This window comes from Plectropomus leopardus, chromosome 20, assembly GCF_008729295.1.
Source record: "Plectropomus leopardus isolate mb chromosome 20, YSFRI_Pleo_2.0, whole genome shotgun sequence".
NCBI classification, from domain to species: Eukaryota; Metazoa; Chordata; class Actinopteri; order Perciformes; family Serranidae; genus Plectropomus; species Plectropomus leopardus.
In genome coordinates this window covers 9,018,949-9,043,646 of record NC_056482.1, presented here as the reverse complement: position 1 = coordinate 9,043,646, position 24,698 = coordinate 9,018,949, and the positions used below count along the sequence as shown (strand labels likewise).

The 24,698-nt window shown below is 38.8% G+C and overlaps 2 protein-coding genes across 2 annotated transcripts in view; both read left to right on the top strand.

Moving 5' to 3' along the window:
* The window catches only part of itga1 (integrin, alpha 1), a 58,410-nt gene extending 49,015 nt beyond the window's left edge, over positions 1-9,395 (top strand). The window contains exons 18-30 of the mRNA XM_042509266.1: positions 1,031-1,138; positions 2,660-2,736; positions 2,998-3,124; positions 3,220-3,297; positions 3,407-3,483; positions 3,580-3,669; positions 4,839-4,941; positions 5,032-5,148; positions 5,232-5,330; positions 5,629-5,733; positions 5,876-5,971; positions 6,068-6,181; positions 7,192-9,395. Of these exons, the coding sequence (XP_042365200.1) occupies positions 1,031-1,138; positions 2,660-2,736; positions 2,998-3,124; positions 3,220-3,297; positions 3,407-3,483; positions 3,580-3,669; positions 4,839-4,941; positions 5,032-5,148; positions 5,232-5,330; positions 5,629-5,733; positions 5,876-5,971; positions 6,068-6,181; positions 7,192-7,248 (1,248 nt within the window). The 3' untranslated portion in view covers positions 7,249-9,395. The remainder of the gene's footprint in view (positions 1-1,030; positions 1,139-2,659; positions 2,737-2,997; positions 3,125-3,219; positions 3,298-3,406; positions 3,484-3,579; positions 3,670-4,838; positions 4,942-5,031; positions 5,149-5,231; positions 5,331-5,628; positions 5,734-5,875; positions 5,972-6,067; positions 6,182-7,191) is intronic.
* Positions 9,396-10,668: 1,273 nt separating this feature from the next.
* On the top strand, positions 10,669-20,005 carry kcmf1 (potassium channel modulatory factor 1). Its single transcript, XM_042509206.1, has 7 exons — positions 10,669-10,850; positions 12,688-12,855; positions 12,974-13,113; positions 15,808-15,909; positions 16,031-16,214; positions 16,873-17,167; positions 18,389-20,005. The coding sequence occupies exons 1-7, from the start codon at positions 10,835-10,837 to the stop codon at positions 18,651-18,653; spliced, it is 1,170 nt and encodes a 389-aa protein (XP_042365140.1). The 5' UTR covers positions 10,669-10,834; the 3' UTR covers positions 18,654-20,005.
* Positions 20,006-24,698: the final 4,693 nt, after the last annotated feature.

Genomic DNA, 24,698 nt, shown 5'->3' with positions numbered 1-24,698 from the left:
CAAAGTGGCCAATCTATTTATTTCAGTTCTATAGTTAAATCTGATTGCACATATGTTTACTACATCATGCATCACTGTATTGCATTTTGTTCTCATTTTATGCCATTGTGTTGTTTTATACTTGAATTTTAATTCCTGTTTAAGTTTTTCATCAATTTGTTGTTGCATTTAAAAGGTTTACACAATTGTAATTCCTGATGATTTTTAAGAGGGTTTACCAAGTTGCTGGTGCTCAATTTATAATTTTCATAATAAAAATAATAACACAAATAAATAGTAATCCAGTCCAGTAATTTTATATTTATGTATTTATTTTTTACTTTTTGTTACTGTTAGTGTGTAAGTGGAGCCTGATATTGCCTAATACATAAAATAATTATCCCAGTCATTTCCACAAAATGAGGCTTACAGCTTATTCATTTATTATATACTATATGTATAATAACACTGGTATCGGATTGGTCCTTGGTATCAGTCGATACCTAACGCCCAGGTATCGTTATCAGCAATGTCAGTGTGATGATTTTTTCACACCCACTTTGTCACAGGTTTATTGACACTTCTGGCATTCTTTTTGCTGTCACTTTTGGGAATTCCTGATAATACCAACTCTTTAATACAATTCTTATGTTGACATGAATGTTCTTATATAACTTAAAACAAAATAGGGCACAATCAAATTCATCAAGCGAGTCAGGGAGCAGTCAGTGGTGCATGGACTGTACGCATCGACATGGTCTTTAGTCAAGTCAAGTCTTATTAGTCAAATAAGTGAAAACACCTAGAAAAGAGATGACTGCTTGCTCTGTAAGCTATAATCAAACGTAGCTCAAAAACTTGAACCAACAGGATAAACAGGAAGGAAATCCAAAGGGAAAATGAGAAAAACATGAAAAAACCCTTTAAAAAAGTGAAAACACCTGTGAATGTGGACCAAGGGTATGAAGGGTTAGTTCTTCTATGCTTACATCCTCCTGTTGCTCCTCCTTCCCTCTCCTCACTCTCCTGTTGTGGTTGTTTTCCTCGACAGGCCCGGCTTGACTTCCGAGACCCTCTCATGGTGTCTCTGGAGTTTGGACTTGCTGAAGACAAAGGCCCCGTCCTGGACGAAAGCCTACCTAGATCCATCAATAAGACAGTAAGACAATATTTCATATCATTATCAGTGTCTCTCAGCACTTTAAGTGTGAACTGCCAAATAACAGCAAGCAGAAGAATTAGAGTCACAGACAGGAAGGATTTGAAACTTGTCTGAAACATCCTCCATCTGTCTGTCTTTATAATCCAAGACTGAGAAGTGGGATGTTCTCGTCTGGCTCCAAACTCGCTGCTGTTACACTGCATTAGCATCTGCAACAGCTGACTGCCATCCTTCGTGTTTCCTTGAGACTGCATTAGTGTTTCAACACCAAGCAGTCAGGACAGTCTTCCCACGCTCCCACGTTCAGAGTTGTTCTAACAAGAGGGTCTCCAGATAATTGTTGCAGTGAGTGATGTCTGTAGATAAAGAGGGAAATCTTACATGAGAATTCAGCTTTAATGCGTTACAAAGAATGCAATTAAGCCCGAGTGTGTGAAACACACAGGAGCAACACCTCCCCTTACTTCTTAACACAGGACCGAATGTGATGTGTTTATAGGCCTTAACACATCCTCAGTGTCAGATAATGTCATAGCAGCGAATCATGCTGAACTTACACAAGCGAGGAAGCGTTATAAGGACGTCTCCTGTTATTGTTATTGAAAGGAGGAGAAGGGACACACACACACACACACACACACACTCACAAACAGAAAGGGGAAGTCATCAAACGGAAGCTTTTCTTCTAACATTGTGCTGCATATGATATCCCAGTCTCTCATCCTGTCTTTGGAGAGTGGACACTGTTGATGTTAACAGTCCACAGGGAGAGCTTTGAGAATGGGAACAAATATGACGGCCCTCAAACCTCTAACACTCTGGGGGAAAAGGCAAAGGAAATTAAGGTCATGTGAGTGCACCTTTTTTAGTCAGTGGTACAAACAAATACACAGAGACAGCAGCTGATTTAGCTTCATTCTTCTGCTCATTTCTACAGAGGGCTTCTAAAGACTTAAATCAGTGAGTGTAGGATAAAGTCCCAGTTCCCAGAGCGATTGAAGGTGCATGATATGAATCCCCATGAATATGACGTACTTAATATGAAATGCTAATTAAGCGTATTAGAAGACAAAATTGACTTTGTATTTTTCAATTATGAAAAGCATCACATTTTAGGTATTTTTCACTTGTTAATTTAACTTCTTTAAGGTAAAATAACACACACACAGACACACGCACAACACAATATTCACATGAGAGTATCTTCACTTGAATCACAGAATGTCCTATATTAGATTTTTAGAGTTGGAGTAAACTGTAAGTTGTATTTTGAACTATGATTGGCCTCCCAGCTTGTTGTGATGTTGGAAAACTGTCCTCGTGCATATGCGTCTTAAATTCAGATTTAAGGTGATCACAGAGAAAGTTTTCCTTCTCAGAAGCTGATTTTGTACACACCCTTTTAATATTCTGCACTCATATCACTCAACACAGTGAAGCTCAAGCATTCAAATGATGTAGCAATAATCAAAACACATTCTTGACTGTAAGGACATTTTCTTTGTCTCTATGTTGCAGATTCCCTTAGTGGACTGTGGAAGCCATGAGAGGTGCATCGCTGATCTCTCTCTCAAAGCAAAGCCAAGTGTCAATAGGTGAGTGCAATTAGAATTATTCACACCTTTTTCAAGTTTGTTGTACTGGCCGCTGTAAGTGGTCATGCTGTTGTTGAGTAGTTGTTGCACACTGAAGTTGTACATTATGTACTGTGTCTGAGTGTCTCGCAGCACAGTTACAATAATAACTTAGTTGTCGGACTCTTGTCAGCAAACTCCTCTGGTGCACGACTGCACCCTTGTGGGGAGACGTGTGCATCACAACCAAGCATGCTGAGAGTTTTTTATTCATTTCTCCAGAATGACGATCATATCGAACAAAGACAAGTTTGACGTGAGCATCAACGTGAGAAACAGCAAAGACCCTGCATACAACACCAAAGTTATCCTCAGCTTCACTCCCAACATCAACTTTGTCAAAGTGGAGGTGAGATTTCTAGTGCTCCTCCGTCTGCATCATATCAATGTGTGTGGACTGAAGCGAAGTGTGTGATAATGTTTGTTGTGTTTTTGTATTATCAGCCGGAAAAGGAATGCACTCTGAATAACACAAGAGTGGAGTGTGCTGTTAGATACCCCTTCTTGGGAAGCAATGAAGAGGTTAGTTTCAGCATGTGTTACATTTGTCATGCTACTTACATTCCTTTAAGTTATATATTTTTTATCTTTACTATCGCTACTTAAGTTGTGATGTGATTAATATCTACAGGAAGATTGCAAAGTCAAATTTGAGGTAAATCCCAAGCATATCCAGGACGTCATTCAGATCAACGTGACAGCTACAAGGTTAGAGAATAAACGCTGTATTTTTTGTTTGTCTGAAATAAATGAGTCTGTTTCTGTTTGTAGAATTGTTCAAATTTTAATTTAAATTTCCCACAGTGACAGTGAAGAGTGGAATTCAACACTGCATGACAACACGGTGCTAATCTCCATCCCTGTAACGTATGAAGCTGGACTCATATTCTTAGTGTGAGTAGCTGTGGAAATACTGCTCCTCTGCCATCTTGGATTGCAAAAGTGGATGCAGTATCGGGCTCTTAAAAATGTGGTGAACTTTTTGACTTTTCAAAGCAGGAAAAGAGCAAGTGCTTCTAATAACATTAATGACAGCCCTATGTTAATCATTTAAATGACATGCGGTCATTAATAATGTTATTAGTTACGCCTGTGTTTGGAAAATCAAAATGTCTAAGATAAAGCCATTGTGGTACCACTATATAAGCAGGCATTGGTATATGTGCTGAGCTTTAGGATGGTTTATTATGGTGGCTATAATCAGTATTTTTATATATTAATGGGTCACATGATCACATATTTTCCCATTCTTTATTTACATGTTACAAAGAATGTAACAGAAATCTAGAATACAATTTTAGATATACAAACACAATAATAATGCAAAGCCAGGGGTATATTACAAACACCACATTTTCCCAAAATAATGTGAAGTATTTAAAGATATGGTCCATGATGAATCTGCCTGTTTCATTGAAGAAATGCTTTGAAAATTTAGTGTACACTACCTGCTCAGCACCAAACAGTGATTAGGTGGTGAACATAGTCGAGTATTTAGCTGCTAAAGAGCCAGGTATTTTCTTTAGGAGCAGCATCATCTTCTTGGCCCTATGCTAAAGCAGTCTCCCTTTTTCCACAAGTCAGTTCCAGGCTTTTTAAACGCACCATAAAAAATTTAAAAGTTATATTAAGTTTATATGATGTTTGTGTTGTGTTTACAGCTTGTTGTGGCCCAAAATATTGCCTATAAGCAGACCTCGATTTGTCAAATAAGTGGGGTTTCCTTTAATTTTTTTTTTTTTGAATATTTTATTCATTCATTTATTCTCATAATATACAAACAACACAGTCACAAACTGACAGTACAAAAACACCCATTTATATAACAGATATCTACAAAATAAATTAACAGACAATGAAATAAATTTACACGCACAGATTAACACAAAAAAAAGAAATTAATAGAGTTAAGTACAATAATTCACTAAAAGAAAAAAACATTCCTTTTAATATGAGTGCCTCTTGTAGAGTTTTGCTTCTGTGGGTCCTAAGTTTGATATTTTATTATTTCAAAGAACAGGAAAATCTTATATGATGTTTTTTCTATAAAATGCATCTTCTAGACGGCATGTGGGTGATTCCATCATAGTCAAAGAGGGTGAAAAGTTTCCCAGTGTCTTCAATGAGACCAGGATGATCGGAGAGGAGGTCAACATCAGCTACACGGTAACAGAGATCATATCTGGTCATGTGTCAATATACATGAAGAGTATACGTAAAGTGATGGCTCTACCTGAACATCTCACATCTGTCCAGGTGGAGAAGTCAGGTGATATGGTGACTCCACCCCTCGACCTTACAGTGATGTATCCTCACCTGTCCCCTCGGCAGAATAACTTATTGTACCTGACACATGTCACCACCAGCCCACAGGTATGCACACACACACACACACACACACACATGCAGACATGAAAACAGTCAGAACCACCCTCATGTTTCTCCTTTTTCTCCAGGTGAAATGTAACGCAGCACAATGGATCAACCCTCATAAAATTAACCCAGAAGTTATAACTACCAATCCAAAGAAAGAAACTCTCAGTGTCTTCCTGCTGGTGAGTGGTGAACCTCTTTTAAAGACTACTGACCTGAGGGGTGTGTCAGTAAAATTAGGCTTATTTCAGTAAAAAAAAAAAAAACAGACATGACTCTTATCTCATTAGCTAGGAGATGGCTCCATGAAACAAATTATTCTTGGTTTGGATTGTGAGGCTCATTCAAGACAGGCTTTTCGCAATAATAATACCTTTTATAAAATGTCTGCATGAGCGAGTGTGTGTGTGTGCTCCTATCTTACTCTGTGTGTGTGTGTGTGTGTGTGTGTGTGTGTGTGTGTGTTGATTTGCTCCACAGAGCTGTGAAAACCTCTACTGTGCATCCTTCAGCTGCTCCATCCCCGAGGCTGCGATCAGTCAGGTCAACGTTACATTCAGAGTGTGGAAACCTACATTCATCGAGGTATGTTTAAGGTGACACATGGGCGCTTCTTTTTGGCTTGTCTCTGTTGTTTTGCTTGTCAAAGTGAAGAACTTGGAGGCAGGGTGACTAACAGCTATCTGACCGATGAATAAAAAGCATTTAAAAGTGATTTATCTTACAGGGGGAGTTTTCCAGTCTATACATGTCGGTGAACGCCACACTGGGGATCAAAAACACAAAGCTGTTTGAGCTGAACAGCAACGACAGGACCAGAAGTGTAAGTCGTCACTCTTTTGTATTACATGCCTTTGTTGTCATTGAATGTTTGCGTGTGTTTATGTGTACATTTGCTGTATGTGTGTGTGCCGATCAGGTGAAGATCCACGTTTTGAAGGAGACTATAGGAGGAATCCCCATTTGGATCATCATCATCAGCATCCTGATAGGACTGCTGATCTTAGCACTTGTCATCTTTGCCCTCTGGAAGGTATTAAATCTTTTAATACCTTGTAATGTATTACCAATAGAATATGAAATATGCCATGGCTTTAAAGGAGCAGTTCAACATTTTTGGGAAGTGAGGTCATTTGCTTTGTTGCTGACAGACAGATAAGAAGATCAGTACCAGTTTCATGTCTTTCAACTCAAAATCAAAAATACATATTTTCCTCTTACCTGTAGTGCTATTTATTAATCTAGATTACTTTGGTGTGAGCTGCAGAATGTTGGGGATATCGGCCGTAGAGATGTCTGTCTTCTCTCCGGTATAATGGAAATAGATGGCACTCCGTTTGTGGTGCTCAAAGCAACAACAACAACAACAACTAAACTTTTGGAGAACTCAACAGCAATGTCAACAAGCACGAGCCGGTCGGTTAAAAGAAAATATTTCCTCCATGAAACTGCTTGCAATAAGGTTTGTGGATTATCTTGCATAATCGGGTAATGATTTCTGGAAAGAGACATCGCTGTTGAGTTTTGCAAATAGATTTCTTGGCACTTTGAGCACCATAAGCCGAGTGCCGTCTAGTTCAGTTATACTGGAGAGAAGTCAGACATCTAACGGCTGATATCTCCAACACTCAGCAATTCGAACCAAAACAATCTAACTTGGCAAACAGCACTACAGGTAAGAGGAAAAATAGTATTTTAAATTTTTACTGTTTCTTTAATAAATGAAATAAATTAAATTTTTTGTGAATCTAACCAGGAGACTGTAAGCTAAGCTTAGCATATAGACTGGAAACAGAAGGAAACAGTTAGCCTGGCTACCAGCACGTTTAATGCTCTTTAATTGACATATTACATCTGGTTTGTTTAATCCTGATAAAAACTATTTGTAGTTCATATTTCATATTTCAGTGGTATCGATCTTGTCATCTTTAGTAACTCGATAAGAAAGGGAATGATGACAACTAATAACAGTTTAGCAGATACAGCAAACACTAAGAAGCGTACAGAGTAACTGTTTAGTAACTGAGCTTTCTGCTCCTCCAGATGGGCTTCTTCAAGAGAAAATCAAGGGACTACTCAAAGGAGGACATGATGGACTGAGCTATCCAAACATCCAGCAGCAAGCAGCTCTGTGACCGACTGCTTCCTGAGCCATCAGGTCGCACAAAGTGACAGGCAGACTTTTAAACAGACAGTCGGACGGACGGAGGAGACGCCATAAGACCCAAAGACACCTCGGCGCTACGATGCAGAAACGACCTGGGAAACGTGTCCACCGTGTCCTGCGCAGGCCGCAGTCAAATACTGTTTGCAAATACTTCCAGACACTTGTCCTTTGATGCTACACTGGGGACACTGGGGCTGTTCAGATGGTCTCACACATAGAGAGCGCTTTCTCTTACCGTGTTTGAAGTATTTGCAGACACTATTTGTTCTAGATCAGCTTCTTTCTTGTAGATATGCAGAATACACCGAGCAGTTCAAGAAGAGGAACCCGGGAGGACGAAGAAACCATCACTTAACAGGCATCTGTTGGAAAAGTAGCATATATCTGTATTACATACAGCAGTTCTACAAAATCAGAAGAGATTCAACAGCTGCACTCCAGCTTTAGAGGAAAAGAAGTACTCAGGTTTTTCTGTATGAAGATCAAATGTCGCCTAAGCCACCTCACATACTTTCTAAGCCGTTACAGCAACAATGTCCAAAGGTCTATTCGCTTCAGTACAATATGTGAGCTTGTGTTGGAGCAGCCTGTCTGACAGCTGAGACTCTTGTTTTAAAGCTCATGTGCTTTATTAGTTTTATGAAAACACTGTACCTTTTAGCATTTTATAGCATTTTGTTTTGGGTATTTTTTTTTTTTTTTTTGCTGAATTTTAACAGTATAACATGGCACATCCTTGATTTAAAAAAAAAGTTGGCTTAAGACACTGACCTGAACACATTTATTTTTAAGCAAATGTGCAGCCAGTATGTTTTTATTTTTTTAAATCTTAGTTAACCAATGCAAAAGCAAACAAACAAAAAAAATCTTGTCCGGACTCCGATGTTAAATGTTTGTACTAAGTTTCACTGAGGGATACAGAAAGCTGCGCCTTCAAAATCCAAAACTTTGATTGTACTGTAAATATACGTAAATGCTCAGCTATGTAAAGCTTTAAACTTGTACATAATTGTGTTTGCTATAATTCATGTAATTTAAGAGATGTTATCCATATTTTTTTGTGATCAGTGGTCAGAGAACATGACTTTGCTCAGGTGCTATAATTATCATGAATGATGACATTAACATTTGACACGTAAGAAAGTGATCTGGCCTGTCTCGCAATTTCAAAGCTGTTGCAAATATGTAAATATTGTTATATTTTGATGAGAAAATGAAAGTATGATTATTCTGTACTGAAAATATACATGAAGATGAGGGTTGTATCCACTACTTTGGCTTTTGTTTGACTGAAAGTGATGTTAAAAGCCTGAATGACTGTGTTGTGAGGCTTTCACATTATTGAGACAAGAAACGTCTGTAGCATATTTTGATTTTAACCTTTTTAATTTGCAAAATGGAAGGTTAAAACTCCTCCCAGTGTCACCATTCGCCAGCAGCGGCTGGTAAATGGTATTCACTGGTAGGCGTATTATAGTGGAGGGCAAATTACACATGTACACAAAGCATAAAGGCTCAATATCACCCTGTATGCGGTACACAGTACCAGTTACCAGTACACAGTTATTCTTTTAGGTTTTCTGTGTTTGTTTCCAGAAGTTGCACAGCTACACAATGTGTTAAAAGAGATTATATTGTGGAGACCGCTTTTCTGCCTCTCCCTCGACTTTTTTTTTTCCCTCACTGACATACAATAAAGCTGAGGGAAGACTGCAAGAAGAAGAAGAAGAGGAGGCAGCTTTTTAATACTCCTCAGCTCTCACTCTCCACTGTTGACAAGAAGCACATGTAATAAATTGTATGTACAGAACTGTCGTATGGCTACATCAGGCTTATGCACGAGGGCAGAGTCACGAGTCTTGCTTTGCTCACTGGAGGTGGTCTGGGATTGTTTTCTCAGATTTTTTATCTCTGTTGATGTCTGAGAAAGCAGAAAGTGAGAGTCGTGAGCTCCGCCCCAGCCTTCTACACTGCTGTGAAGTCTTCACTGTAATGCACTGGTTTGTCAGACTGTATGTGTATCATCAGCACAGAAATTAACTGAATCTTATGTACAAAAATAAAGACTTTTTACGAAAAACTCCTTAATAATGAACTTTTCTGTTTTTGTTTCGACTAATGTAAACAGAAATTTATCAAAATGTTAAAGGTGCATCTTCAAATCTGTCTGTTAAATGTTTCACTAAGTCTCTCTCACTCTTTACGGTCATATTTAGATGAAAAGAGTTGCTGATATAAATTTTCTGTCTTGAAATACGTAAGCTGATAAATGACTATTCCTGCTGGAACATATAGTATACTAATAGATTACTTGATTAACAGCTTTTAAGTAACAATTTTGATGATAAATTAACCATTTAAGTCATTTATGGAGGAAAAAATTATTGACAATTTTGACTTAAGCTTAATTTTATTCTAGTATTTCTATTTAATTCTCCTTTATACTTCCCCTCTACTCCATTTCAGATGTTAATATTGTGCTGTTTACTCCCCTATACATTTATTTGACTGCTACAGTTACTTTAAAGATTAAGAGTTTACATACAAAACTATGGGCAGATTTCACTGGGAAGGCAGGGAACACAATCCCCTCAACATTTACAACATGTGCATTTGTCCCCTCAATAAAAACATGAAAGTAGGACTTTTATTTTGACAACTTTTAAAATAAATGCTGTAATTTAAAGCAGAAAAGGCACAAATTAGGTGCATAAAAATCCCCCAGATTGCAGAAGATTACATGTTTGACTGAAAATTTCCAGCAGAGGACCTCCAGACTGACAATGTCATATGCGCCCCCCCCAGCTGTTGGGTCCACTTGTTTAAATGAGCAAATAAGACATTTGGTCATAAGAGCAGAATTTCAGTTAATTTATCATTATTTTATGTGAAGCATTTTGTTTTCATAAAGGGAAAGAATACATTGTTCTTTTCTGACTATTTATGTGGAACATATGGTGAATTTCTCCTACTTTCTTCTTCTTTGCAGATTTGTATATATGTCAGCCTAATCCCATTACCTCCCCTTGATTTAAATATTTAAGAAATAAAAAAAAAGAATTCATTTTTAAAAAAGGAACAAATTGTTTTGAAGAAAAGGCAAACTTTTCGATACCTAAGCCTACTAGTCTATTACTAGTACTACTATACTAGTAATACTACTACTATACAAGCATTTTCAAATCGTCTTATTGCTTATTTTATTCCTTAGTAAATGACCCTAAAACTTGGTCCATCACTGAAAGAGGATGTTGGCAGGAAAACTCCTCTTCACGGTCTTGACGTTGGCCGGACTAGTTTGATGTCGGAGAGCGCCGCCTGGTGTTCATCCGCGACACTCAGCGATAAGTGACACTCTGGGAGGGGAAGCAGAACAAACTGTAAGCTGCTGGCGGATCCATCTTGCTTGAAAAAGACACGAGAGTGACGGCTTTTCTCAGTTTATTACCTAAAATACTGTATCGTTCCCCGTTAACCGCGCTGGGGAGCCCGAGGAGGGGCTGTGCCGCTGTTTGTAGGATGTCCCGACATGAGGGTGAGTTGATAAACAGGTCCACAGAGCCTGGGTTGGTGGCTACATTACCTGAGCAGCTAGCTCCTCGGCTAGATTTGCTAAGTGCTTATTCAAGTCAGCCGCTTTTCGCGACTTGTTTACGGGCTTGTCTAAACACACACATGCATGCGGCCAGCAACTGTGGCTCACACACGTATCTCATAAATTATAATTTGAAGAAAAATGTTGTTACTTCTCTTAACCTGCTCGCAATGATACGGCAACATTGCGGAGCTTAGCAGTTAGCCGTTGCTAGGTACCTTACATTAGCTGGGCTAGCGAGCAGGCTAATGTATGCTAACATATGAAGTCGTTGGTGTAGCTGCTATTTAATGTTGCTTATACTTTCTCCCACAACCTTAGTAGTTGTTTAATACATGTCCCATTATAGCTAGGATCATGTTTTGCTGTTATTTCGGGTTACGTGTTCATTTAAGAGCCCGTAGCTCTAATGTTAGCGCCATACTGTCCCGTCTGGTCACATAACCCACTGTTGTTAGCGAATGCACTGTCATCAAGAAGAAAGTCTGAGGCCTCAGACCATAAACCAAACACTAAGTTAGCTATCTGGCAGGCTACTAGCTAGCTAGGGTTAAGTTACAGTATGTTTAACTGCAAACCAGATGGGAGTGTAAATTCGGCTCACTTCATTCACAACATATTGTTAGTTGTAGCAGGCCAGCCAGGTTATCCTGTTTAATCACCTCAGAAGTTGCTAAGGTGTTGTACAGAGCAAACATGAGAAATGTTCAGTAAGATAGCCCCAAGGGACCAAGTATAATGCCAGAGTAACTCATTTAAACTCGTTGAAAGTAGGACAAGAAATGTTCATGATAACTGGTTATGTTGTCCACAGTGGGCTAGCCTTTAAGATTATGATAGTGGTCTTTAAGACAGTCACAAATCCTTGTTAAAACCAAAGAAGGCTCACAGTTTTAAACAAGGTGGTGCTAATATTTCTGTAAAACTTGCTGCAGTGAGTGCAACCTTTAATCAACACATACAGCTGATAACTGCATATTGATGGTTGATTTGTTTGCTCAGGCCTGGCTTTGGTTAATAAATGTGGAAATTTTCTCTTTGTATTTTGAAGCTTCTTGTTGCTAGACATCAGATTAGTTTCAATAAAGGAAAGCCCCACAATACTTGCATACCTGCTATCCACCATTTGCCAAATAAGGCGTTTTTTTTCTCTTCAAAAGAAATGTCAGCGAGGCAGGAGTTGGAATATTGTGTGTAATGATAACTGTTACGTCTCAGAAAATAACTGGTTGTGTCTGCAGAGTAGTGAGCCAGTGCTGGAAGAGGTATTCACTGTAATCACGCCGTAGAAAGTGGACAAGCACAGAGATGCCATTATATTTGATATTATGGCTTGTGAATAGTATTAGGCCATTTGGAAAATATAGAAACAGCTGACAATATGTCTGCTGCCTTGGTTGGCTGCCCTTTACCTTCTCCTTCTGTTGACAAATTTGGTCTCTGTAGCTCTAGTCTAGATGAATACAAAAAGCAAAACCTGAAAGTGCATAGACAGTGCTTTAAATGAGTAACTAAAGCTGTATCGAATATGGTTGAGCCATGTCTCTGAGTTGAGTTTTTGAGACCTTTAATGTGAAGTTCACTGGAATGCCACAGTTCTTCATCACTGGTACTTGTGGGTTGGTGCCACTCCAAAACACATGCTTTTGTGAGTGAGACTGGCCTACAGATAGAGATTACTTTCTCACAGTCAGTCCTGCAGACGCAGTCATAAGGAATTTATAACTTTATTGTCAGGTACACACATTTGACTTTACATCCCTCTGTTCTCTTGCAGGTGTGAGCTGTGATGCATGTTTAAAAGGGAACTTTAGAGGAAGACGGTTCAAGTGTTTAATTTGCTACGACTACGACCTGTGCGCATCGTGCTACGAGAGCGGAGCCACAACGACAAGACACACCACAGAGCACCCCATGCAGTGTATATTAACCAGGGTAGACTATGGTAAGGACAGACAGACAGACACTTGTGTGGCTGATCCTAAACAAACTCATCATGCCATGGTTATTAATAATTAAAATATTGATTGGCAAACAATAATGATGGCTCTGTCTTTTTGCAGACTTGTATTATGGAGGAGACACTTTTTCAGTAGAGCAACCCCAGTCCTTCACATGTCCTTACTGTGGCAAGATGGGCTACACAGAGACGTCCCTACAGGAGCATGTCACCTCAGAACATGCAGAGACTTCCACAGAGGTGGTGAGTATACAGCACATATTAAAGGGTCGCGGCTCACAGATTTTAAACGGTCAATTTATGTGTCATTCATCAATAACATCTCAATACTTTCAAATGTTGTCTTTGTTGCTGTAGGCAGCTCCAGCAGCCTAGTTTACTTCTGCTGTCCACTGACGTACTTTATATTGAAGTCATTAGACTGTGCTATTGCTGTCGAGCTGTGCACCTCTGTCAGCTAAAATGACTTCCGAGAAAGTACAAACAGAGGACATTTATGGATTACTTGTTGTCAGAGCAGGATTTTTATGAGCGTTGTCCACTGCTGAGTAAACTGAGCAAAGGCGAGGCTTAGGGTCGGGCAGCTGCTGACAGTGCTGATACGTACCTGGTTGGCTTGCAGGTAGTTTGCCAGTCAGTGGTAGGTCTTCTAGCAGTGATGGGGCATTAAAAGAGACCCCTGTAGTCAACAGCTAAAGCTAAGTCGTAGTGTCTGTGCTCCAGTTGGCCACTTGTACCAAATGAAACCAAGCTGCTGCACTGCAGAGAGTTCCTCTGAGGTCTGTTTTGTTGGATTTTGTTGGAGGGGGACATTGTGTCATACGTTGTCTTAATGTATGAGTCCATAGAATGACCAAAATCAACAATTATTCCATTTCTCAATACTTCCCAACTTCCCAACCCTGTCTGTGTGCCAAGACCCAAGCACAATTATTCCTAATAAGGATATAAATAATTAAAAATGCTCATAAATAGCATATCTTTTAACTTTTTTGAAAAGCCAAGTCATTTTCTAAAACAGCTGGGCACTGTGATTTTTAGCAAATGTTTCTCAAAGAGGAGTAGATTGTGCATTTGGTCCGGACTATATTTAGCTGTAAATTAAACTGTATGCATTCGGTGCATTAATGAGTATTTACAGCAGCAAAATGGTGTATGTGGGATTGACAATGGCCGTTTTATTCATAATGAATCAACATGTGGGTCAGTGATGTGTTTTTAATGGAATTTGGGGTCACATATATTCAGTCATTGACAATAAGGAAACTGTAGAACAACGTGCTACTCTTGTCTTTAAGAAGATTTTTCACAGACTAAGAAAAAACTTTGCCAACAGAAACAAGACAACAGTTAAGGTGGAGTGTTTTTGTAACTTGTTGCTGTGTTTGTATGTGGCAGTTAACATACATGATGTCATTTGCTGGGATTTTACATTGAGAGTGCACTGTTACAGCAGTAATGGACTCATTTGTGGTGAAATGTTCTGTAATAGTAACCTTTTTTGTTCTGCAGTGCAGCGTGTGCAGACCACACAGTAGTGCTGCTCCTTCACCTGTTTTTTAGTGCGTTTGATAAAGGCTGTAATGAATTATTTTCATAATCGATTCATCTGCTCCTTAATTTGTCTATAAAATGTCAGGAAACAATGGAAAATTCCTGTAATAATTTTCCACATCCCCTGGTGATGCATATAGATTGCTTGTTTTATTGTTCAATAGTCCAAAACCCAACAATATTCGCTTTACTGTCATATAACAAAAAAAAGCATCAAAGACACTGAAACTACATGAAGGAAATGTTTGGTGTTTCTGCTCAAAAAATGGCATGTAACCAACTATTAACATTGTTAAAGATGATTTTTCAATTGATCGACTAATCGGTTAAATGACCAATCTCAGAGGCAGTGGTTCATTTTATCTACATGATGTCCATTTCAGATATGTTTTTTTTTTAACTACAGTAAAGTGATACTACTACCTACACAAAAGAGACAAGGAACATCGACTTTATGAAGAAAACTTAGTTTCTCTCACATTCAAAGTGACTTGGCATGACTAATTAATACACAAATGGACATTTGGTGGGAGAAGTATTCCTTTAAATTCCTTTAAATAAAATTGCTCAGCCGATAATCATTTCCTCATTGTCCCATGTACAAGCTGAATGTCATATTAGCACATTAAGCATTTACTCATGACTATTAACGTACTGTTAAAGGGGGGAACTCCACCAATTTTACTCATCAAAGTCTGTTTACAGTTCTTGGGGAATATGACTGTATATATGGAAAAAAAGTTGTATAAAGTATTTTTTGTGCCTCCAGGGGGAACTGTGTGAAATCGATGTATTGCCTTAAGTGATGTCACTGGAGTCAGTGCTGGTTGGGGCTAAAGAGTATTAAGTTGAAAATGAAAAAAATCTTTCTAGAACTGTGGCGCCAACTCTCTGCTTAAGACTACTTTATCCTGAATTATCTAACTGAATTGTTGTCTGTCGAGTTGCATTGTTGGTAATGTGGGCACCACTTTTTGATAAGAAATTTGTGGAATAAAAAAGTGAAGGAAAATATTGTTCTGCTGCATCAGTTTTGATGCTTTTTTTCTATGTAATGTCCATTGTCGGTCTGGCAGTGTTCCAGGATTGCAATGCTAAATAGTTGGAGTACTCTTTCAACTGACTTCATTTAGTTTTATGTTAACAGCTCTGTAGTCACTCTTAGTAAGAATTTACAATCTCTAAATCTCTAAACGTGCCACTCATTATGATGCTGCACTCGAGAAAACATTTGAACAGGGTAAAACTTGACTCTAAAAAAAGAGAGAAACCATATTGCTTGCCACCTTCATTTTGTTTCATTGCTAGGTGGCGCACAGGACAACATTTTTTGTCAAAGAATGGTCATCTCAAACAGAAACGTCTCCCTCTTTCTCATTTCAGATCTGTCCAATATGTGCAGCCTTGCCAGGAGGGGACCCCAACCACGTCACAGATGACTTTACAGCTCACCTCACACTTGAACACAGAGCACCAAGAGATTTAATATCCTTCCTGTGTGTCCTACACACTAACTTCTACATTAAGTTGTGTTTAAAAAATGTCCTGTTATGATGTAATACTTTGTGTGACAGTACTGCAGTGACCCTTAACAGTCCTCGTTTACGATGAGTCCAGCAGTGTTCGACATGTACGCAGGATGTTCCACCCTGGACGAGGACTGGGTGGTCCCAGAGCACGACGGACAAATATGCACTTTACTAGCGGCTCCACAGGGGGACTTTCATCCTCCTCTTCACAGAGCTCCACTTACACCCCCAGTAACAGAGAAGCGATGGACCCAATCGCAGGTGAGAGTCAGGAGTATTTTGCATTTCTCTGCAGATTACACTCTTCACTCACAAGTTGAGTTAGATCCTTCACTGTTGCCTTCTGCTGGTAAAAACTTCGGACATGCTATTAAAACTGCTGCATTGTATGACTAATGTCCATTCATTTCCAATCTACAGGTTTGAATGAACTTGTTTTGTGGTAAATCTGTTTAAAAAAAAGTTGATGTTGTTGAGAATACTTAAATAAATAAAGAAAGAAAGAAAAAAAAGAAAGAAAGCTACCCGCTAAATAGAAGGCTTCAAATAGACCCAGTGATCTGTGATCCGTATCGGCTAATACTGCCTCTAGTGATCAGTGATTGGCCCCCAAAAAGGGTGCACCCTTTTATCCAAAAATCTAATAGTAACAAGTCAGGAGTATTTTAAAGTAATATACATGTTATGGTCTGTAATCTTTTTTTCCCTCGTATTTAGAAAACAAAAATCAGACAAGATTTCAACCAATCCCTTGATGGCTGATTCTAGATCATAGGTTTTTTTTGTAAAATCATGCCGGTCACTCTGTTACCTTTTCTCTGTCCTTCATATCGTCTTTTATCAACAGTGTTGTCTTTTGAAATCATGACTTACATAGAAACTGCTAAATGTGACCACGGTTGTCTGCTGTCTCCTGCAGAGCTGTTGTCTCAGCTGTCAGGTGTGCGGCGTGCAGCAGGGGGGCAGATAAACTCATCAGGGCCTTCAGCCTCACAGCTCCAGCAGCTCCAGATGCAACTGCAGCTGGAGCGACAGCAGGCTCAGGCAGCACGACAGCAAGTGGAGACGGGTCGCCACGCGACACGACGCGGCAACAACCCAGGCAACACTGGCACCGCCATCCCTCCACCCAGCACAGCAACTGCCAACACTGCCACTGTGGGTGAAAACAATCCCTCATCCTCGTCCCACAGCTCCCAGTTCCTATTAGCACGGTGAGTGTAGCCAGTTGGCCGTATTGGTAATGTATTATTACATGGTTATAACACTATCATAACTGCCCTTGTTTTGAAAATTGTCAAGTCTCCACATTAACACTTGCCCAGAGCGAGTAAACTCTATGTTCAGACAAGTGGAACGCCTCATGCAGTGGTCCGATCGGCCAACCGAAAAATAAATATGATGTATGTGGCGTAATCTGAAAAGCAAAGTTTACTATTTCACATTGATATTAACGGCTCCTTGCATGCTATGAGTCCTCATGCACCAATTTAACATCTGAGAGTTGAAGAAGCAGCTGCGAGCGAGAAACAAACACGACGAGAGTGAAACTCTTTGTACCTGTGTGTTTACAACTAAGAAGCAAGCGCACAGAACAGACCACATATGTGGTCTCACAGGTTACTCTGCTCTGAAAGACACAAATCAATGTAACGTTTTACAACTGGGAGCGGGAACCAAGGGAGGCACTGGACCTCACATTCAATGCGATCACAGCCACACAGACCTCCGTGATTGGCAGTTAGCTCAGAAAGTTCGGAAATTTGCGATGCTTTTGAAATGACAGTAGTTATTTTATACAGGCTTATCCTCACCTATAGACATGCATTTTTTATTGCAGCTTTTTCAATTTGAAAATTGCATTCTGTCACATCGCAATATCAGTGTGACATGCGATTAATGGTTCAGCTACAGTTGTCAGTAGGATCAGTTCATTATTGAATTTGTTGACAACAAGAAATATTAAGAATACCAACAGTTTCATTCTTTTCTGATACTTAGTTAACAGACATTTTTAGACGGTAAAGCTGATCTTTAATTGCAAAATATAATGTAAGGGTGGGTTTCTGTGGTAAAACAATGGGACCGTCCAAGTAACAGAATGCCAAAAATCTGAAGCCTGTATGAGAGCTTTGAAGACATTCATAGTTCTTGTAACAACATAATTAGCATCTCCTCTCTTCTCCTCATATGTTTCAGTCTTTTGATGTCTGCTGTTCCCACAATGATGAAGTTCTTTTGAGTTGTACAACTAACTGTGTAATCAGTGAGGTACATTATATCTGCTAGTAGGGCTGTAACTAACAATTGTTTTTATTTTTGAGTAATCCATTGACTATTTTCGGGATTAATCGATTGGTTGTTTTGTCTACAAGATGTCAAAAAATGGTGAAAAATGTATGAATGTATTTAAATGTAATCTTCATTTACTTCAGGTTGAATGAACCTAAGATGTCTGAAGCAGAGCGGCAGTTTCTAGAAGGAGAGCGTGCAGATCGCAGCCTGTTTGTCCAGGAGCTACTTTTGTCCACGCTGATGCACGAAGAGAGCTCCTCTTCCGACGAGGACGAGCGCCGAGACTTCGCCGACTTCGGAGCCATGGGCTGCGTTGATATCATGCCTTTAGATGTGGCGTTGGAGAACCTCCAGCTTAGAGAGCGCAGCTCTACGGGGAAGGAGCCTCCGCCACCTCCTCTTTGATGTCCGAGCATCAAGCAGACTGTGTCCTCTCTGCTGCAACTGTCAGTGATGGGCAGCAAAACAGCGGCAGTCCTCCCTGGCCTCACCCTTCTTTCTCCCTCCTCTAATTTCTGAGTTTGTTTTTGGTGATTGTAATTTCAGGCCTGTCACCATTTTTGTTACATTGTAAACAAAAATAAATGAGAGCAAGTGGGATAAATGTGCGAGTGCGCAATAGAGTGAGCGAGCGAGAGAAGAGAAATATATAAATATATATATAAAAATATATATGAAGTTGATAATCAATCCACATAACGTTTCTTTTCTTTATCAGGTAAATGTTACAGGCAGCTGTGGCAGACCTTTGCTTCCTGTGACATGCAAATGGCTCTCCGTATAAATACTCCACATTCAAAAGTCAAGAGGGCGTAGGCTCCTCTGATGAAGCTGCTGTGTGTGTTTATGACTATTAATAAATAAAAAGTGCTTGGATGGGTTACCATAACTACTGCATGCAGTTATTTGCAGCGTGCATGACTTTTAATGACCTTGTCATTAAAACTTTTTAAAAAAATATCCCAAAGCTTTTAACTGTTTTAAATGGTTATTTCAGACACGGTTATTGGAATTTGAGTTTACAAGACTGACATGCAGAAATTGAGCTCTAACAATATATTTTGTCAGGTTTTCTTTGAATGAGTCTATAAAATGAAGAGAAAACAATTTGACTGTGCAGTAGCTTCAGTGCGAGTGTCTCAGCTCCAGAACGCCTTTTCTCTGTGACGACTGAATATTTCGATTGTTGCAGAGCTGCGACTTCACGCATCAGATGAATGCTAGGAACAGAAGACAAGAGAGCTTGCCTCTGTTTTTCTCCCTAGATGTTTATGTTTAGTGATAAGCTGTTTAGGCACAGTTTGCATTATAATTTATAGATAAGAACAGACGCCCAACTCCAGTATGTCCATCGCTCCTGCACACTAGTTTCTGGCTTTCACTCTGCTTGTGTACAGGCCCAGTGTCAGGCCACGTGCTTTAGACAGCTTGTATGAATTTCTTTGCTGGGTAACAGGAGCTTGAGACTTTCCACATTGCAGTTTTGTTTTGGTTTTTTTTTCTAAGAGAAGGCATTTTTTCTGCTAAGGTTAGCACTTTCTATTTATTCATGTTTGTTTTTCTGATTCTCTTGAGCCTTGATCTGAATCATGCCACCTTCATGCCTTTCCTTTGACCCTCTATGTAAAATACAATGAGATGTATATGGAATTTGTGCGTTAACTTTCATAATGGTTCTAAGACATGGGCAGGCATTTTTTTTTTAAATGTAAATTTAGAATACAATAAATATAAACTGCGCACAGCTTTTGATGAAACCAAGAGACCATCACACCTTTTGCACCTTGTGTTGTTGTTGTGACTCTACAGATGTTTTTTGATTTAATCTGTTGGTGCATAAACTTGAAATTTTTATAAGTCTGCTTGAAGAGTGAAGATGAGGACATTTGGAGCTCAGCCGTTGATATATTACTCTGTTTAGCGTTTATGAGTATATAAACATTTAATAATAATGTAGTTTTAAGTAGATATAAAGGTTTATTAACCCTTTGAAACCTGGTGCAACATTGCTTTCCTCGTGCTGCTTTCAGACTATTTTAGACCTTTGAGCCCTGGGCAAATTGTTTTGATTTTTTTTTTTTTTTTTTTTTTTCAAAAACATGGGGAAAAGGGCATTAGGCAACTTGGGAAATGGTAAAAATGACAACTGAAATGTTTCACAAATTGCAAGTAATTAGTAGATTTAGTAGATGATATATTTATATCTTATAAAGCTCAAGAAAATGTCTAGGGGATAAAAAAGGAAAAAACCTAGGGAAAAATATATTTACAGTTATCATAATTGCATATTTAAAATATGTTACAGAATTTTTATATATTTTTTTAAAACACTTTTTCCAAGTCTTACTTGCCTTGTTTGTGAATTTTAATTGAATTATTATTTTTAAGCTTCATTTTATTTTCTTGCACTTTTTACTAATTACTTGCTAATTCTTTGATCATTTCTTCTTTCTTTGCTCATTGCCTTCTTCCCCTGTTTTTTTTTTTTAAAATAATAATGCTCAGGTTTCTAAGGGTTAATGTAAATGTCAACAACTATCGTTCCTGTGCACAACCATAAATGGAGGCTGCTGTAGTAACAGGCAATGAATGACAATGAAGTAAAAATATAAATATGTCCTCTTAGCAGAAGTTGACAAATACTGCACATTTAGAAACACCTGTGTACAGCTATATTACTGTGTGTCTTTAACTGTTAAATGTTTATTCACAGCTTATAAATGCTAAATGAAGGGATAAAGGCAAAGTGTTATGCTCTGAAAAACAAGGTCAGTAAGTACACAGTATAATCAAACCAGAAAAGAAACATCAAAATATATTTATTTGAGTATTCAGTCTTTTTGGAATTTATTCTTCCTTTGGCAGAGCCATTGAAGCTTTCCTCAGAGTGTCAGTAGGTGACCCCTCATGAAAGACGTGAGCTGCCGTGGAAGACGCCCCAGATGGACGGCCCAGCAACTGTCCCCCCAGCCTGAGTCAAGTGTGAAGCTCCTGACCAGTAACACTGCAGTACAAGGTAAGTCACATACATGTAGCTTAATTTTGTAGTCTAAATAAATGTATGTTTATGTGTGTAAATTGTGACAATAATGTGATATAAAAATACATACACACCTCAGCACAGTATACAGCTAATTAGCTGTTTTTGCCGTTTGGCCGTGTGTGTGTGTGTGAGGACTTGAGAGCAGCTGTCCTCGTCACTCCTCTGTAGTTATTGTTAGAAACAAATGGTGCCCATGAGATACCTTTCATGACACATGTCGCTTCTTTTTAAAGCAGCCAAACCAAACACACTGAACGCCAATCACACCGTCACGGACAATCTGCCCACGTGTGTGTGTGTGTGGTGTTCAGACTGCAGAGAGGATGATAATTATAACAAACTTATCAGCAGTTTGGAGTGCTGGCTGACTGGGATTGTTTTACAGTAGACAGCCCTCTGATTCGATGCCCAGCCAAATCATGCAACATTTTACACTGCATGAAAAGTCCAGCAACAAACTGTTTCTGAAAAAACATAACAAAAACGATACATTTAATCTCCACATGGTAGCTCCAACATTTAGAAAATAAATCAGAAGTGTTAGACAGTAACTGAGTAAATCAACTCAAGGACAGTTTTCATTTCCTTTACTTAATAGTCTACTTTTTCTCCACTACATGTTGGAAGCAAATATTGTATTTTTTACTCCAGTACATATATATAATAACTTAAGTTACTTTGCAAATGAAATACAAAACATAATTACTAAAAATGTGACACGTTATTATACATTAAGCTATATAAAATAATAAAAGCTCAACAATTATAATGTAAGATGTTGAAGCCTAAAAGAATGGGAACCACAACAGCAGGTTTTATCTTTAACAATGGTAACAAGCTTAAAGTTTATTATCATATCACAAATACAATTTTTTCCTCTCACATGTAGTGCTATTTGTTAGTTTAGGTTGTTTTTGAGCGTGCATCTACTCATGGATGCGAGGGTCATGACAGCAGTAGATGTAGACGTTAATGCCGTCTTCCTCGACTGAGCTGTAACATTCTGCAACTCACACCAAAAAAAGTTTGATTGACAAATGGCGCTACAGGTAAGAGGAAAAATATGCAGTTTTGATTTAGGGTGAATAGTCCCTTTAATGTTATTTTTGAACATAAAATCTTAATCTATAAAGTAAATAAGGCTTTCAAATGTATGTAGTGCATAAAAATATAAATATTTCACTTGAAATATAGTAGAGTAGAAATATAAAATAGGATAAAATGTAAATACTCAAGTACAAGTACCAAAAAAGCTATTCTCCGTGGACACACAAAGAGTGGTGAGGACACAGAGCGTATTGTAAGACATACCACCTTTATTAAATGCACAGTATCACAAGGAACATTTCCATTAATTGTGGATAAGCTACTCACATGATGCACAAAGCATTGAATTGATTGATAGAACTGGCTGATTAAAGCAGGATTAAATCTGCCAGGAGAGCACACACACACGCACACACACGCTCACAAACACACATACACACACTCTTGCATACAGATGTATGTGCCAACGCACACACACCACCTCGGAGACATTAGTCTCACACACAAACACGTACACTCTTTCTCTTTGTATTCACACAGTAAGTAAAATTTGTTATCTGCACAGGAATGAAAACTGTAATCTTTTTTTTTTTCATTTACCATATATTTACAAAAAAATTAACGCCCCCTCCCTCCCCCGAGATAGATTACATTCAAAAAAGGTCCCGACCCTTCTAGATTACATTCAAAATAATATACTATTCATGATGCAAAGTCACAGTTATTCATCTGAAAGAGGATCAAAATAGGCTACAGTCAGTCAGAGGTTGAGTGGTGGTGTTGGCCAGGAGGCGACCTTTGACCTCCTCGCCATCGGCCACACGTCTGCTGGGACGCCTGTCAGCTAGGAGCGATCCTGATGTGTAATCAGATCCAGAGTCTATGGTCCTCCTACAGACAGACCGCATCTCAAACAGCCTCTGTGTAAGCTCCCCATCACAGTGGAGAGGAAAGAGGAGATCGTTTTTCTTTTTTTGTCTTCTTTTTTTTTCTTCAGAGAAAAAAACACATAGTTCAAATAAAGTCCTCTGCAGATCAAAAGTTGCCCAAAAAAGGATTGTATTCTCACTGGTATTATGAACGAGCACAAAGAAATTATACAATGTAGCACAAATAAAATCGTATTTACACATATTATGTATTGCCAGTGGCCCATAACACGTTGTCTTCAATAGATGTCACACAGTTTTGGACATGATACCTGCTTCAAACAGATTATACTATTAAACATAGCCTACTATTGATATAGACAAATATCAGAACTGTACAGAATGGACAGCAATTTATGTACAGCAGACACATGACTATTATACAGAACTGACAAACGCTGTAATAAAAACATAGAGGGACACTGAATCATTTTCATCAAGGACAATGTGTCAGAGTTAGGACTTGCTTCAATCGTGGTCGGCACAGCAAAAGTGATTTTTTTTTCATTTTTTTGTCAGAAAGTGCAGTTGAGGTTGAGGCAGAGAATGGTCAAGGGCACAGGTTGTGCATTTGGGGGATAATTAATGCTACGAGTTGCACTTAAAGGAATAGTTATGTTTTTTTCTAAGTGGGATTGTAGGAGTCATTACCCACATTATATATAAGATAGATAATATATTTCATACAGTAGATGTCAGTCGGCACTCTCCTGGTTTGGAGAAGCAGGCTGGAGTCTGACATGGAAGTTTAACGATGTGCTGCTGTGGAGGGGGTCAGCAACAACATATTTTTAGCCACCTAAAAAAATCAGTCTAAGTTAATGCTATATTGAGAGTAAAGTGGTAAAAATACTCTCAGTATAGCATTCACTTAAGGTGATATAGATTTTTATAAGTAGGACTTTTTTAAGAGTATTTTTTAGGCTTTTTGCTTTTATTTGATAGGCGATAGGTCAGCTTAAGTGACGGGGAGAAAGAGGGGATAACATGCAGCAAAGGACCAAGGCTGGAATTGAACCCGTGGCCGCTGCAGCGAGAACGTAGCCTCTGTACATGTGGTGCCCACCCTACCAACGGAGCCAACGGGCACCCCATAGGAGTTTTTCTGAAGTGGCTAAAATACGTTTTGTTGCTGACCTCCATCCACAGCACAACATTGCTCAGCTTCCAGGTCAAACTCCAGCCTGCTTCTCCAAATTGGGGGTGTGCAGACTGACTTCTACTGTATGTAAAATATTGAATATAAATAAGTACACACAACCCCACTTAAAAAAAAACCTGAACTATCCCGTTAACGCAACTTATTGTCTCAGCAAAGAGCCATACTGCTCGATGCCTCCATATGGACATAAATTGTGGTTATTATGGAGGAGTCATCTCTGCTGTTTTTGCAAAGATTAACACAGAAGTTTGTACTAGACACTTAGACCA

Coding starts and splice junctions, on each gene's coding strand:
- kcmf1 (XM_042509206.1), top strand. Junction 13,114..15,807: donor CAGAGACTTCCACAGAGGTG/GTGAGTATACAG, acceptor TTCTCATTTCAG/ATCTGTCCAATATGTGCAGC. Junction 16,215..16,872: donor AGCGATGGACCCAATCGCAG/GTGAGAGTCAGG, acceptor TGTCTCCTGCAG/AGCTGTTGTCTCAGCTGTCA.